Source organism: Podarcis liolepis (assembly GCF_965112155.1).
Source record: "Podarcis liolepis genome assembly, chromosome: 10".
NCBI lineage: Eukaryota > Metazoa > Chordata > Lepidosauria > Squamata > Lacertidae > Podarcis > Podarcis liolepis.
This window is the reverse complement of record NC_139562.1, coordinates 27,782,922-27,800,202: the sequence shown is the minus strand read 5'-3', so window position 1 is coordinate 27,800,202 and position 17,281 is coordinate 27,782,922. Positions and strand designations below refer to the sequence as shown.

The 17,281-nt window shown below is 42.8% G+C and overlaps 1 protein-coding gene across 35 annotated transcripts in view; it reads left to right on the top strand.

Moving 5' to 3' along the window:
* Nucleotides 1-17,281, top strand: part of RBFOX2 (RNA binding fox-1 homolog 2) — a gene marked incomplete at its 5' end in the record, with an annotated part of 176,762 nt that overhangs the window by 75,060 nt on the left and 84,421 nt on the right. For 2 of the 35 annotated variants that reach the window (XM_083462216.1, XM_083462208.1), the window contains one exon: nt 5,812-6,085. The exons of 29 other annotated variants lie outside the window; for them this stretch is intronic. In XM_083462216.1, coding sequence (XP_083318342.1) covers nt 6,059-6,085 — 27 coding nt within the window. Of the gene's footprint in view, nt 1-5,798; nt 6,086-17,281 lie in introns of those variants that run through there. 4 more of the 35 variants (XM_083462210.1, XM_083462212.1, XM_083462213.1 and 1 more) reach the window with 4 other exon arrangements.

Here is a 17,281-nt window from a genome sequence, read left to right as displayed (position 1 = left end):
CACCTCTGCAATGATGAATTCTCAGGATGAACCTATATGGGATCAGGTCATTTCTATATTGGCACACAAGGATTTGTTTGGGATATCAAAAATTGGTTAAGAAACCGCCAAATTTAATCAAATAGGAGTTTGTATTGCAACCAGTTGGGGAAATTTCCCATCTCCTTACAAGATGTTCTACAGGCAGCTAAGAAACATGGATTAATGTAGCCTTTAGTTCTCCATATACTTAGCTTGCATTCCATTATTCTTTCTGCTTTCAGAACATGAAATCTTGGCACTTACACATTACTTTTATGGTGACAGTTGTTCTCCAATGATAGAAATTTAAAACCTCTCTTCCCGCCCCCAATTGTAGACTAATGAGTCACAGATATCTAGGCCTTGCCATTCATTACTAAAAAGAATTACCTGTACTGTAGTCAGAGACATACTTGTGCTATTTTTGACAGATTTAAATTTTATACAGAAGCCGATACATTAAACATAAGTACTCCATCTTCCTTCTCTTCCTTTCCCCTCTGTGGGTGGGCAATGTTGTAATATGGGGGTGGAGATGGTGAAGATAACAGATGGTTGTAACTTTTGTAAAGCATTGTTAATCACAGTCAAATAGGAAAAAAATAGCCTTTCTTGAAGACCCAGATATGATGTTAATTCCATATTCTGTTTTTCCACCCAGGTGGCTACTTTTGAGGGAAACACATGGCTTTTAATTAGCCTAATCTATGTTTTGGAGAGACATTGAAACAATAAATTCAGTCAGTATAGCCTAACAGTGTGTAATAGACTGAGCTAGGAATCAGTCCCTGGCTCATCCCTCACTTCTGCCATAAACTTGGTAAGTAGCATTAGGCAAGCTGGAGATATAAGAGACCTGGTGTCAGTGGGTGGCATCTTTGGGCTGTTGGCCCTGCTGGAAATCCTGTTTTGGGTCCTCTTTTCTCTCATTCTTCTGATGAGCATCAGGTGGCAGTCATTGCAGTTGCCCACCATGCTGAATAATCCTGTGTTGCATCATGGAGAATTAGTGTTGGTTCCCCATTGCTCATTGGAAGAAGCAGTGCTTGTTAAGCCTGCCTACCTATCCCCTATCTGGTGTGAACCAAGTGAGCTACCAAAGGGAAGGCCATTGACATTATCCTGCTCTCTGGTTGTTATGGGGACACTCTTGCTTCTAAGGACTGTCCCTTTTCTCTTCCAATTCCTGGGTGTGAGACTCAGAGACGGATGTGGAGACTGTTGCTTCATGGGCAGAGGGATGTTGAGCTGGAAAGGAGGAGAGTGGAGAAGTAGAGAAGAAAGATGAGACTGACAGAAGGAGGGTGGCTGTGGAAGGGAAAGCCCTTTGGGGGAACTGTGACAACACACAGTGACAGGATTTCAGAGAAAGAGAGAAGGTGCCCACCCACCGCAGGCTCTACCATGGCATGACCAGCAAGTGACCCCCAACAGACTTACAGCCAATTGAATGTGACCCTCCAAAGAAGAAGTTTCCCATCCCTGGTCTAAGGAATAGATCTATCCCAAAGGGAGTGGTAGCTGCATGGCAGATACTAGGGCAGTGAAATTGGTGGTCTTGCTCTTTTTGTTGTTGTACATTGGACAACAAATTTTTTTTATTAAAGGATTGGTAGGAAAGGGGAGTGGCTTTGAAGATGTGAACATAGAAAGAGTGAGTGTGAAAGCTGAGTTGCCTTAGTTCAACATACTGGTGTGTCTTTTTAAAGGTGTGAGGGAGCAAAGCAATTAACAGGATGCTGTGCCCTTGGATATTTTTGGTGCCTTTCCCCCTCAACCCACCCACCCACCACAAACACTCTTGTGAGTGTCCTTTCCCAAGCTTGAGTATAAAAATTGCTTCCACCTTGCTTGTTTTTTACTTGTGAATTATCTAGCATAGTGCTAAAAGCTACTATAGATTTATGTACTTTGACAGAATAAGCACACACGTCAAGGCTGCCTGTTCAGATGCAGGCCTTTCTTTAGGATACATGCTGTTCATCTTTTGAACAGATGAAGGCAGAGTTGTGATGTGTAGGGGTTTTTCCCCCCACAAGAAATTCAGATTGTCCCCCACAAGAGACAATCTGAATTTTACCTCCCAGTGTGAATCACATCACCTTTGTAGAATTGACTCTGTGGTTCTTTCCCCCTAAATTTGTTGTTGTTTAGTCGTTTAGTCGTGTCTGACTCTTTGTGACCCCATGGACCAGAGCACGCCAGGGCCCAAATATTGTGTTTTACCAACTGGTCCCATGCAGCAGGTTTCATGCTAGTATTTTTGCCACAGTTATCTGTAACTCCATAACTTTTAGACTAGATTAAAATTCATGGCATTACCTTTTAATAATGGACTTTCATTGGAGTTGAGTCTGAGTATGTTTGCTCGTTAGGCAGAGCTGAAAATAGAATAAATCTCAGAGAGCACTGCTGTTGATGGAACTTGCACAGCACTGTCCATTCACACCACCATGAGAGGCATCTCTTCAGTGAAGGTGTTGAAGAATGTTTTGATTTCATGAAGTGTGTGCTTGTCTTCTTCTGCCACTACGTACTGGTTTCCCTCCAAAATGGCCTCGACTGATCCTGTGGATGTAGTTCTCACAGGATCATTAAAACAAAAAGAGATTGTGAAGAGGTCCAAAAGGACCTCTTCAGACTGAGAGGTGGATGGGAAGTAATATAGCAAAGGCAAATGCAGTTCAATGCAAACAAGTGGAATATTATGCATTTTGGCACACACACAAATTAATCTTAATTTCACATGGGGTTTCAACTGGTGGTGATAAGACCCTGGGGTTGTAGCAGATAGCTCAATGAAGATGTCAACAACCGCGGTGTGTGGTAACTCTGAAAAAGGCCAATTCCATGCTCAGGATCATTAGGAAAGGAACTGAAAATAAAACTGCTGATATAATTCTATTATAAAAAAATATATCGTTCATCTGCTTTTGGAATACTGTGTGTAGTTCTGGTCACGTGACTTCAAAAAGGATATTGTAGAATTGGAAAAGTTTAAGAAAAGGACAACCAAAATGATTCCCCTATGAGGAAAGGTTGCCGCATTCGGGACTTTTTAGTGCAGAGAAAAGGCGAGCAAGAGTCGACACAATAGGAGTTTATAAAAAGAGAAAGAGGAGAGAGAAAACTTATTCTCCCTCTCCTATAACACTGCAATATATATGGCCATCATTGGAAGTTTCAGGGCAGATACAACGAAGTAGTTCACACAGTGCATAGTTAACCTATGAAACTTGTGGAGGCAGCCGTGGCCACCAGCTTGGATGGCCTTAAAAGAGGATTAGACAAATTAATGGAAGAAAAGGTTATCAAGGTTATGCTCTGCCTTCGTGGTCGGAGACAGTAATGTTTCTGAATACCAGTTTCTGGGAACTGCAGGAGGGGCATAGCTGTCAACTTTCAGATTTGAAAATAAGGGATCAGCAGTCTGACCTGTCCTGGGGAGCCTCGAAAATAAGGGATCAGCAGCCTCACCTGTCCCCGGGACAGTCTACGGGATATCTAACAATCCGGGATAGCAGCGGGAAATGGCGCTGGAATAAGGGAATTTCCCGCAAAAAAAGGGAAGGTTGACAGCTATGAGGAGGGGCGAGGGCTCTTGTGTTAACTTCCTGCTTGCAGGTTTCCCACTGATGTTGGCCACTGTGGGAACAGGATGCTGAACTAGATGGGGGCAGGAAAAAAACCCAAGAACAGAGCAGAATGGCTTCCTAACTGTTCAGCTGCAGCAGCAGCCATGCTGCAATCACACACTGTATTATGGGGCATTTGTCTCTCCACTCCTGTCCCCAACCCAATACCTAATCATAAATTGTAGGAGCAAGCACAGGGAATGCAGGAGGAGCAATCTTGTGGTTTACATTCTGAATGCCCCTGATTTGAATCCAGGGCCCATCTACAACAGGAGGGAATTGTGCCCGCCACCATCCATATATTCAGGCACACCTCAGCTGGTCAGCAGGACTGTTTCATGGACTGATAGCCTGATCACTGCATGAGCCAACTAGCACTTTTGGCCCCCTCCCCCTGACCTTAGTATTTCTCCTCTGGTGGTGAAGCTGATCTTGTGTCTACTGCCTTGCTACACTTGGCATTCACTTCTAATGCCTCTTCCTTGCCTGGGTGGAGGATAGAAGGGGCAAAGTGTAGAAACCAGCCCACTGTACAAAAGGTATAATTTGCATTTCTTTGTTCCACCTACTTTTCATCGCGCCCCACCTATTGCTGGCATATGGTCCCTGGAAAGTTGTGGCCCTTCAGGCTGAAAAATGTTCCCCGCCCCTGGACTAACTAGACAGTGCTCTCATCCAAGGAAGGAGCATAAATGTAAAATGGTAGTATATACAGCATTTCTGTTGGTTGCATTTGCCACTATTTGGAGTTGATTTCTAGCATCTGCAATGCCTTTTCCTACTTCTTTCTGCTGGTATTACAATATGTGGTTGCTCTGCATGTCATTATTCCATAGTTGTAGGAAATGGTGGTGGTGTGGTGCAGCCTGAGGTTTTGATACTGTACATTAAACTAGGCGGAGATATATGAGGGGTGTGTGTGTGTGCGCACACACCACACAAAAAAGAGTACTTTTCTGCTTCCTCTACTGAAAAAATGGTGTTTGGATGAGAGTCCCACAGATTGCATATGCATCAGCTTTGTTTTCTAAAATAAATTTTCATTAATTTTGCCCTGTTTAAGCTCCAATGTTCATAATATGAGCTGCTTTTTAAAAAATAAAATAATATGAATAATAAACTTTTTTTTAAAAAAGAACCAGGATTCCCTCTGGGGATGTGCGCATATATCAAGTTACTAGGGTAACTGTAATTCTGGATCTAATACATAATCAGACACACAGTATTTTCCCCCATAAACGCAAAAGAGCATGAGAATACAAATTATTATTTATTAAATTTCAATACCGCACTTCAACCAAAGATCACAGGGTGGTGTACAACATAAAAACAACAACAACAAAAAACCTGTGGTGGGATGCTGTATTTGTAAATTTACAATTCTGATTTAATATTTCTTATTGAATGCTACCAACCGAGCTCTAACTGTGTGGTGGCATATAAATGTAAGCAAAGAAAGCAGAAGCCACAGTCAGGCATCTTCTTGGGGGAGCCCTGTAGCCACGTTCATTTCAGCATCAAAAACTATATTGGAGCAACCAAAACCACACCAAGCAAAACCATATTTTCCGTGGCGTTTGCTTCCTTTCCGATTTAAGCGCGCGCTCTCTCTCTCCCCCACATTGCCAGTTCTCTTTCTCTGTTTATTAATATCACTTGGGCTGGAAGAAGCTCTGCCTTGAGAGAAGAGAAAAAAGCAGCAAAGCCATCCACCCTAGTGGGCGCCGAGTTCAGTTAGGGTTTCATCTAGGGCGACATTGCCCGTGTCCAAGGTGCGCGGAGGTGACATTGCAGGTATTCCTTTTGTGTAGAAGAGAGTTCCGCCCGCCATGTGCAAGCGTGCCCGGGCAGCTGGAAGGGCTTCGAGCTCTTTTGTTACCCGGAGCTGTGCTGCCTACGCCTCCTTGACTGGATCGAGGCTCTGGCGCCCGCCCGCGCTCCCACCGCGGCCCGAGTAATCCTATACCCGTAGGCGCGCAGAGCCCGGAAAGAGGATGCCAGCAGTATCCCAGAGGCCCCTCTGCTTGACTCCGAACTGGCTCTGCAAGCGTCCAGGCGGGGACGGGGGACGGGGAGGAGGAGGAGGCGGGCCTTGGCTCTGATTAATTACCTTAGGCATTCGGGGGAGGGACTTCCAGCCGCCATCTGGCTGAGATATGGGAGGGAGCTGCGGAGAGGGCGGGCGGGGGAGAGACAGCCAGAGAGGAAGAGAAAAGAAAGGAAGAAACACGAGAGAAGAAAGGGAGGAAAACCAGGATCAAGGGGAACCCCCCGCTCCCTCTGGGTCGCCATTCGGAGACGGGGCGCAAAGCAAATAGGCAAAGGGTTCTGCCACAGCCCCACCTGGCGGAAGGGTCTTTCTTTCCCCTTTCTCCAACACCTCCCTCCCCCCGTTTTGGTTTATGGAGAAAAAGAAAATGGTCACTCAGGTAAGGCTGCGTTTCTGTGGTGCTGTTGCTGCCTGCGCCGCGGCCCCCTGCCATCCCCGCACAACTCCGAGCACGGGGAAACGGGAGTGTCTTGCAGCGGCTTCGCCTCCTGCAGGGGGGGAAAGAGCAACAAAATAAAATAAAAATGGTGCCACCTTATAACGTTCGCTCTAAGCTGCGGGAAGATTGCCGTACATGGGAGTGTGTGTGTGTGTGTGTGTGTGTATGTGTGCGCGCAGCCATCCCTGTTCATTCTGCTCCATAGCAAATTCCTGTTTCCTGTGCTGTGCAGCTGCAGCTCAGGAAAGACCCTGTGGGGATTTGTCTACCTCTTTGTCTTGGCTTGGAGGGGGAGGGGGGGAGAGGGACTGCAGAGGTACGGAGGGCTTTGCTACCAAATTGCAATGGCACGAGGGGCTTCCTTCTCCCTGGGGTCCTGGTGCAGTTTGCATGAGGCTGCTAGAGGATTGGATTCTGAGTTTCTTTTCAGAATGAATCGCTTCCATGCTGGCATGCGTTCCTTTCTTGAATCAATAATATTAGGTTTGGGGTATTTGTTTGTTTGTTTGTTTATTCATTTGTTCATTCTTGCTCTTAGCAGCTTAGGTTTCCTCCGGGAACCAACTAATGATATGCAGCCGTATGTAGTGGCCATAGCGTGATATGATCCTTGAGGTTCATTCTGTTTTACTCATCAAATCTACCTTCTCTTAACACCCCACCCCCTGCATAGCAGCGGTGCAGTGGGGGGCATATGCAGGTCTTCTTGCAGGTTTGGCTGAACCTGCATTTTAATGACTTCTCTGGGACAAACAAAGGTAAACACCCCCCACCCCAACCATTTCCCCAGGGGTCTTGTCTAAGCTGAATGCCCTCCAAGCTGTGAGGTATGTTTCAGCTAGGCATAGACACAGGAAGGCAGCTGCCTATAATTTCCCAAGGAAACAGCGTTGGCACTGAAGGCAGGTGAGGATTTCTCAGGGAATTTGCCCAGTGTTGAAGAGCAGTCATTTTTTCTGCTCAGCAAGGGATGTTATCTGATGCTGCTTGTCATTTAGAGCCTTGGCGAGTGGGAAGGAGGTGTTTTTTGTATTTAAAGAAAGCATGGAAATCTCCCAAGTTGACATAGAAAGGTAGTATAGGAATTAAGAGAATTCAACAAAGGGGGGGGGGCAGTAAACAGAGGAGGTCAGGAAGCAACATCATTAGAGCCAGACTTCTTTACTGTTTGCAGTTATATAATGCCCTGCAGTGCCATGCAGAGATGGGTACCTTGGGGGGGGGAATATTCCCAAGGCAATTTTTTTAAAGTAAACTTTTAATCATACAAATTTGATACATTCTTTGGAATCTTGCATCATTTGACATGTAACTTTTGTAATATCACACATATATGCATCACTGTTATTTTAAATTAAATCTCTGTTAAGCTTTGATGAGATCATGCATGACCGACTTCAGGGAGAACTATATTCCAGATGACTGGCTCAGAAGGAGGTTGCTACAAGCCTGGTACCAGCTTGACTTCTTCAGCCCTCAGACTTGTATTGATTTTAGTGGTTCAAAGGCAGGAATATCTAGCCATTCAAGGGCCCATTGCAGCTCTTCCTCTTTACTACCAACTCTCATTACTGTAAAAAAAAAAATCTAGGATACTTGTATTGGGACAAATAACAGTTTCAAGGGATTCTCTCTAGGACAGGCTTCCTCCACCTGCTGCACTCCAGATATTTTGGACTACAACTCCCATCAGGCCCAGTCAGCATGATTATGGAGACTAGGGCTGATGAGAGTTGTAGCCTAAAGCATTTTGGCAACACCACATTCGGAAGGCTGCCCAGCAACATCATCCAAAGGCCTTCTCAGTATTTTTGTAGTTAGATTTTTTTCTTTTCATTGTAGCTCATGTTCTTATATAATAAGCGTTGTTGGGCATATGAAACCTGGTGTGTGCTTTATTTAATGTGTGTTTAGCTCCCCCCCCCCCAATACATAGGCATTGTGCAGTGTATGTATGGTTCCACATTTGTATAGCTGCTTTTCGTAGGTCTGAACTCATGATTAACATATAGAACTGTCCAAGAAATCCTGGAGTAAAGATAGGCATATGTTGATATTCTTGTCATGTGCACAGAAAGTGAAAAGGCTTATAAGCTTATCAAGGAAGCTTAGAGGACTCCCACATGCATGGGCTGAGGAAAGTCTGTTCTGTTTGTCCTAGAGAAGAGAGAAGGTAGTAGAAGCTGATATTAAGACTCAAGAAAGACCATTCTTAACTAGCCTTGGCTTTGTGACCCTAACCTTAGTGTACATAACAGGGGCATGGAACCTATATTCCTCCACATATTTCTGGACTACAACTCGCATCATACCTGAGCATTGGCCATGCTGGCTGGGGCTAATGGGAGTCTAGGACCACAGTATACAATATATAATTTCCAATTTGGTTTTGAATGCTTGTGCCATATTTATACTTTAATTGCACAAACAACCTGATAAATATAATGTTTATCTGAAATCCCACATTAAGAAAGCAGTGTTTTGGTTGAATGAGTTAGCATGGCTATATGAGAGAATTGACTTCCTTGGTTTATCCTAAGTGCTTTTTTTTACCTTTAGGACAGCTTTCCCCAACATGATACTCTCCAGATGATTTGAACTATAGCTCCCATCATCCCTGTCCATGATGACTAGATTTGATGGGCTTTGTAGTTCCAATCAACTGGAGGGCACTGTGCTGCAAAAAAGATTTAAGGTGACATTCTATTATGGAATAATTCCTGAAGGCACACACATTCTTGTAATCCAGACTTTGGCAGTTGTGTTCAGAACTGCTGATCACAAGTTATGTCTCAGTGGGGCTTCGTGACATCAATTGCTTTTGGAGTCTTTTGAACGCATCAGTTGCTGGGACCTCATGTACACAAGCATTTTTGGTTAGTATTATGACACCAGCTAGATTGGCTCTTTTCAGAGTATGTTTCCATGAGCAAGAACCAAATTACTTGCTCTAACCATATTAGTTGTTCTAATTACTTTGGTGAATGGGATAAGCTTCTGTGTCCAAAGATGTTCAGATACTTTTTTTTGGGTAAGAGAATAGTACCATTTGCACAACATACTGGTGGTGTACTACTGCTGGTATAAACGGTCTCTTCTGGGGATGTGTGCTCCAGTGGGAGGGGATGGAGTGAATGCCTCTTGCTTCACTCCTGTACGATATGGTCATATGTCTAAGACTGGATTGAGAGGCAGTAGGGAAGTGTTACAGAATTTGCCACATGCACTCGAAACTGACAATTTAATTTGTATTTCTGCATTTACAGTGTGTTAATGTATAAGTACACTTCATCAGTGAAGTACCATTAAAATAGATGCAGAGAACTGAAGCTGGTACTAAAATAGCATTTGTTGGCTGGAAAGCTTTAAAAATAAGAGCCCCATGTTTCTAATTATGTGTGAAACCTTCGTCACAAAAGTGCCCCAGATTTGTTCCTTAGGCCTCATTTAGGTGAATTTAGCCTGAACTCAGCCCAGATAGTCCTGCAGATGAAATGGAAAGTGGAGAGAGAGGGAATTATATATGTTAAAGGAGTTTCCTTTTTTTGACTATACTTTGAAATTACTAGCGTCTGGAGAACAAAACCGCCCTCCCTTTCTTTCTTGGACAGCCCAGTGCCTTGCTGGCGTTTTATTCAGTATCTGTTTCCAATCAGAGATGAGAAAGAGGGGGTAGGTAGTGTACTGAGCTTCCAGGAGAACGGAAAAGGGTGTGCTGCCCCTTTAAAGCTGTTCAGCAAGCCCATGTGGCAGTAGCCAGTTCTGGAGTGTGTTCCTGTGCAATGAATCACTCATTCCATTGTCTGCTCCCCCTCCCCTCCTGCTTGGAGAAATGGAGTCTTTCACCTGGGCTCCTGCCTGCTTACAGTTCCTACTCTTTTAGGTAGGGGGAGGGGATGCTCTCTGTAATTAAAAGCAGACGGAGGAGAGCTACTGCTCCTTTCAAAGCTATGCCTTGCTGAATGAGCCGCAAGCTGGGGAGTGGCACTTTTGCCCTTCCTGGTGGGGAAGAGGTAGTAGCATTCCGAGAGGAGAGGGTAGGGCGGCTGGCATTTCTCTTTTCTGGAAGTTCAGGATCTCCTTGAAGGATTATTTGTCTCCATTTTGTAAGCCCTCTGAAATGATTTGACTCCATTCTGTCAGCAGCACACCCCCCCCACAGCTCTCCACCCCCATTCTTGGGGTAGGGGGGTGGGGGCTCCAGCTAGCACCGTTTATGTTGGCATGTGCTCGACTAGCTGCTCTGTGCCCAGAACTCAGAGAGGTGTTGGTTTTATGGATTTCAGACTCGCTCCGGTTTTTTGGTGTGTTTTTTTTTTTAAACGAACCAGCAGCTGCTTCATATTTTCCAACCATTCTCTCTCTCTCCCCTTTCCTTTGCTTCCCCCTCCATTATAACCCGTTCCTTGCCAGGCCCCACGCCAGCCTGTGACAAACAACTGTAGCCAGACACTGCAATCCCAGCCTGCTTTTTATAAAAGCACGAATGCAGGAGTTCCTTAAATGGAGATTTGATTTAAATCTGAGCAGCGTTCTGCTTGGCAGTGTTCTGATTCATTAGAGGCTGTGTGTGCTTACCATCCCTCCATCTTCTCCCTTGCCCATATCTGTTTTATGATCTTCCCCTGCTCACCCTACAGTCATAGCCAGGCCAGTGAATGCATCTTTGTTAGCCTTATAATGGGACTAGGGTGGGTGCTGTATGTAGAATGGGGACAGTTGCTAACCATAAGCATTCTCTTATATGAAATTATCTCCTTTGTTTATACTTAAAATGCACACATTCAAGACAGTTGCTGCTGCTCCCCTTGCAATATGTTGCAGGATTATTCTCATTCTCTGCCTGACTACACTACAAGTAATGTATTGCATGCTCTTCTTATTCTTTCCCCCTTATGTAAGTTTCCCCTTATATCTGCTAACACTCTCAAGCACTTTTCTGTGTTATAATTCACCCTTTATCATGGTTATCATGTACACTTGAAATAAGGCCTTTCCTGATGCAGTTTCATTTTCCTCCCTTGTTTTTGATGGCAGAATTCACACTAATCTGCTTCCTTCTCAGTAAAGATTGTCACTGTCAAATCATCTCATTGTCTGAGTTTGACCTTCAGTCGACTTTACCAATGGTCGCTGGCATGGCATAGGGTTTTGCTAAAAGTTAATTGGTGCTATAGCATGTGGCATGCATTGTTTTGAACCATCTGGGTTTATATCTATTCCATGTGCTACAGGGCTCCCTTGTGTAGACAACATTGTTCCTCCCCCCCTTTTCTTCCTGTCGCACTAGATCTTCCTAATGATCATACTAGTTTGACTTCATCTTTTAGAAATGTTTAGATATTGTGGTTAAGTGCAGGCGATTGACTTAATAATTTAAATTCAAACAATCCAGCTGATTTCGGAGAAGTGTAATAAAGGCATGCTGCTGCTGCTGGGAAAAACCCATACCTGCAGGCCACTTTTCTAAGAGGAAATGAACAATAGCACCCTTGCCTGAAATGTAGGGATATATTAAAACCTGTTAATTGCAGCTTGAAGAAAACTACTTACAGGTGGCCTAGGCATGCCAGATCCTAGAGGGAATCCTTGAAATCCCTCCTTGCTGGGGATTTTAAACTGGTCTGGATCAGGACAGATTGTTTTATGCCCTTGTTGCTCCATAGTCTCAGGAAGTCGGAAGCTGCTTTTAATGAGCCTAAGCTGGGAAGTTGTATAAAGGGGAATCTGATACACCAGTGCCATTTGCTCAAATCTGTGTCCCAAGAGTAAGCTGTAGCAATTTAATAGATTTCTAGTTGTGGAAATAAGGTAGCTTAGAAAGATAGAGCTCAGGACTGGGGATTGGTAGATCAGGGTTCTATTTCTGGCTGTTTCGCTGGAAAGTCTGTTGCAGCCATTAGATTAATACTGTTGCAAACATGCAAAGTATTGGTTCGATATCCTTTGAAGAAGAGGTCCCAACATGATTTATTAGCTTAATGGACTGTGGAGAGTTGGCCAGAGTCATTTACAGATAAAGGCACATGATGGCTCCCTGTGGAAGCGCATCTTCTGGCTATACTGATAAAAGCATGAGTTCTTCATGATGGCTGAGATTACAGTGAATTAATACTGTGCATCTTCTAATTGGAAGCTTGGCCTGCTTGGGAGAAAAGTAATTGGAGGACATGATATGTATATGTGGGCATTTCTGACCAATAGGGAGCTGATTTGCTGTCAGCTGCAGCTGCTTCCTCCTTCCTCTCCAGCTTCTATGCTTTTTTTGCCATTTCTTTCTATTTGCCTGGTTGCTTCAATATATTTTGATCTTAAAAAAAGAAAAAGAGAAAAGTGTATGTGCCAAGGTCACCCAAATTGTCTATGTCAAGTTGACTTTAGTTGACTCCGTAAATTAAGAAGTGTGGAATTATTACTCTGCCCCCGCAGTTTCTGCAGCGTTACCATACATTTAGTGCACCCTTTCAAGCATAATATTTGCACTGACATTCCCAGAAGCTGCTTTTTAAAATGGATGCAGAGTTCTTCAAGCTGCTGAACTCTTTGTTAATATCAAGTATTCTGACTGAATGGGAGTAAATCATAGAATGCAAACCTGTGCCTGGAAAATCACCCCCTTCTCCACTTGTCAAACACAGCCCTTTTCTCCCCTAAAACGTTTCCCTCCAAATTCCTTCAGCAAAGCCACTACAGTCTTACCTCCCACATCTTTTACTTTGGTGAACCTCCCCCCATTCTCACTGCTACCCTGAGGGATGCTGTGGTTTTCTAGCCAAGCCATATACACCCAAGTCATGATGCTCACGCAAGATGACAGGAGCTGCATTAGGAGTGCAGAATTACTTCCCAGCCTGTATGAGCTGGTTGCACCTTATGAGTTGTTATTGCAGGGTCAAACATTCCCTGGTGTGGGAATTAAGGGTTTTCTAACCCTGCCACGAGCAATTGTTTAATTGTTTTTCCTTTCTCTGGGTTCTCTTTAAAGTGCATAATGACCCTACCCCTGTTGATCTTGCTGGTGTCATGTCTGCAGGGAGAATGGACTCTGTCAGCTGAGTTATTAGTTCTGGCTTAGTTATGCTCTTCCTTAGCTTAGTTAGGCTTTGGTGTATCAGCCAGAGAACACTGACCTGCTCTTCTCCAACTTGAAATAATAATCACTCTTAACTTGCAAAAGAATCCATTATACGGTAGCCACAGAATACAACTTTAGTTATTTAAAAACTAGAAAGTGTATAGGAAGGCTATGGTTTAGTCTGCAATAAAAAGGTGACACCAACATTCCCCAATCTGGTGCCTGCAAAATGATATGGACTACAAATCCCATCAGCCTCAGCTAGCACAGTGTTGGGGAAACCGTACACAGAAACTTAGTGACTGCTTCACAACAATTGGTTTCTGTAGCTCAGGTGATGGAGCATGAGACTCTTAATCTCAGGGTTGTGGGTTTGAGCCCCACATTGGGCAAAATATTTCTGCACTGCAGAGGGTTGGACTAGATGACCCTTGTAGTTCCTTCCAGCTCTACAATTCTTTGGTTTTTCCCTTCAGTATCTGCCACAACCTGATAATGTGCAGGGCGTGATGTGAGACATACTTGGGAGTAAGTTTGTGCACATGCATGTGTGTTGAGTGCACTTTTTATAAAAAGAAGTCTTTGTATATTTTATGGAACGCTAAGTCCTTTCCAGTGTTTCTGACAAATCACTTTAAGAAGCATGTCAAGTCAAGATCAGTAATCTATTGTGGATTGATAGTGAGAGTGTTTTTTTTTTAATCCTATGATGACAGTAACAAGATTCTGCTTTAGAGACCGTATTCACATATAGATTTTTGGTCTGCAGCAACGATCTTTGGTTGACTTTATTTTTGTTGGAATTTTGGGGCACTTGGAGGGTTTAGTGAGTCTATTTAGTTATTTACAATTCAGTTAAAACATTTTAATCAACTATAAAGGTTCTCTTGATGGGTAAGCAGATTTTAAAGCATTTTAAAATATTTTTTAATAGCATTGCTTATAAAAACTGCAGTTAAGAACCATTTTAAAAGAGGTAAATCCCTCATCTATTATGATGCCTTCTGTGACATATCATCTAAAAACAAATTTCTTAGACCTGTTGTTTTTCTCACGTGCAGAATTAATTAATTAATTGACTTCAACTCACAAAACTAATCACCTAAGATTTATGTAATCATTATACAGTCCCTGTTATTGTTTTGCTTGTACAGGGTAGACTGAACCATTGTTTTAGCCAGTTTTGCTTCAGTTTCTAATCACCACACCTCCTACATCAAACAGTACAATTCTTAGCACTTTTCATTCTTCTATCTTGCATCAAAACTGGATGTAACACAGGTAAATAAGAATAAATTGGGTTAAAAAAATCTGTCAGCTGTAAGGTGCCCTTTCCTCAGAGTCTGGGTGGCAGCTTCTTAATACAGAGGTAGCACATAATCTAAGGAAAGGGAACTGGCACATGGATTCAGGTCTCATTTTTTATGCAGTAGAGATGCACCTATGTAGATTCAAAGGTGAGAGTGGGAGAAGGGAGCAAAGGGAATGATCGCATAACCAGTTAGAAGCAAGGTGATTCTGATGAGAAGAGGAGAGGAAAAACATTAGCGCAGTTAATGGGAACTTGAAAGAGATGTAGGGGAAGAATGACAGAATCAGTACAAAGACTCTACCAGCATAGAAAGAGGTGATTTTAATATTAGCACTGTGTGAGAGTGTCATTGCACCTATATATGTTGTCCTTGAAAATTTACTGAAGCCATAATCACACATAGCATTAGTAGTGTAGTAATCCCACCCCTGTTGAGTTCTCTTGCATTGGTAAAGTATTTATATAAATATTGGACCCATGTGGGCAGGGACAACAACATAAATGTGATATGCATGCGTGGCAGTACATGGAGACCCAATTGTTCCCTCTTTGTTGTACCATCCATAGTCCAAGTCCTCAAAGAGCATTCTTCTGGTCTACACAGCTGTGGTTGCTCCCCTGAATGCTCATCAGAAAGCCAGGTCTCCACAGTGTTAGAAACTCAGATTTATAAGCTAGGTGCCAAACAACACCTTAAATCTAGGTTACGGTCGCCACAATGGAATTTCTGTTTTCTAGGGTGTTGGACTAGATGACTCTCGGGGTTCCTTCCAATGCTGTGATTCTATGATCCCAACTACATTGCTTGATTTTAGCTTGTTCTTACAACAGTTCACTTGTCCTGGTATGCAATAAGGAGAAACAAACACAGTGGAAATGGAAATTCAGTGGTGCCCCGCAAGACGAATGCCTCGCAAGACGAAAAACTCGCTAGACGAAAGGTTTTTCCATTTTTGCGTTGCTTCGCTTGACGAATTTCCCTATGGGCTTGCTTCACAAGACAAAACGTCTTGCGCTTTTTTTAAAAAGCCGCTTGAAGAGGCGCAGTTGTGACGGACCGTGCTTCGCAAGACGAAAAACATCGCAAGACGAAAAGACTCGCGGAACGAATTCTTTTCGTCTTGTGAGGCACCACTGTTGTATTAACCATGAACTAAGACAAAGGTTTTTAAACTCTGGCTAATTTGTAACACTGTGCACAAAGGGCACATGAATTGTCATGTGCCGGTATGAGTACTTGTATACACACATGGAAACCAGCTTGCTTCCTATATATTAAAATATATATTTTATTAGGCTTGCAATCCTTCTGGACTGTTCCCTACATTTCAGTTGGTCCATGACAATCTCCTAATGAATATCACTGGTGCAGATGTGGCTATTTAATCAAATTTAAATGAACAATGTGCAGAAAGTATGTGTTTTTCATATGTGTATGTGTGTATACATGTGTACCTTCACCTCTTTTAAGTACAATAAGAAGCAGAAGGTCAGAAAAATACTAACATATCAAATCATAGCATGACTCTCTCTTTCCACATCAACACTTTTTTAGGACTGCTTCAAACATCACAGCTGTTCTATGTGGTTAGCAGTGACACGTGAGAAATTGCGTGCAAACTACATAAAGAATACCATATGTGATTCCACTATTGGCTGTGGCTTTCCAGAGTTGGAAATGTAGCAAAATAAATGCATGTGTGATCATTGCGTGGAACAGTTGGCATGTAGCTTGCATGCAAGTTCTTAAGCAGAAGTGCTTATCCTGTAGGAGTTAATGTCTGAAGAAACTCTGGGAGAATGGCACTGTTTTTGAAAATCATACTGAGTTTTCCTCACTGGAATGAAATGTTTCTGTTTTTGTGTGAGAGAATGAATCTTTCTAAGACTTGAGAGTCTTAGAATTCTCAGAGTGTTAGGTACTGATGGGCTAAAGAGATAAGAGCTATAGCTAGATGATAGGTGGAGACAGTGCAACAGCAGTTTCTTTTTGTTTTCTTCCCCATAGATAAGGAAGCATATTAGTCCTTTTGTAAACTAAACGCCAGTGCAGAAATAGTGCAGCTCTGATGCGGGGACTAAAATTACTTTGCTCCAATATAAATTATATGCACATCTGGCAAAAAAAGAATTCAACAAGAGGCTTAAGTTGGGAGGACCCTGAGGAATAACCTGAGTGGGATGGTTGTCTGAAAAAATTAGGTATGCTTTTGTTATTTAATAGTAAGCAGTGAATCGGAAAGGAATAGCTAGTGATTAAGCTGTGAAATGCCATCCGATATCTGGATATGAATTGTATTTATTTGAACAGACGGCAGAGGATTGCAGTGACTTCAAATGAGAAATTTTCTACTGTACAGGGTTACTTTAAGGTGTCACACATCTTTCCATATGACAGTAGTGCCAGGCAAGAACTTTAGAAAGGAATTGGTGATACACATATAATGTATTGTTGAATGAGTAACTTCCAAGTTCATTATTATTCTGGAAGCTGGTTCAGATAAACATTAGAGTGCTTGACATTCATAAGCCAAGTAAAGAAAAATGGGAGTCCTCTGAATTGTGTTATTTATTCTTGCACTAAGGAGAGAGAAAAATGGCATATTAAATCATTTTTTAGATGAGTATGTGTGACATATTGCACATATGAATAATTGGTTTAAAGGTGTGATCAAATTGCTTCAGTATTTAATTCACCTGTAAGGAGATCTTCACATACACCTAATTTGTTATTTTTTCCAGCTACCTG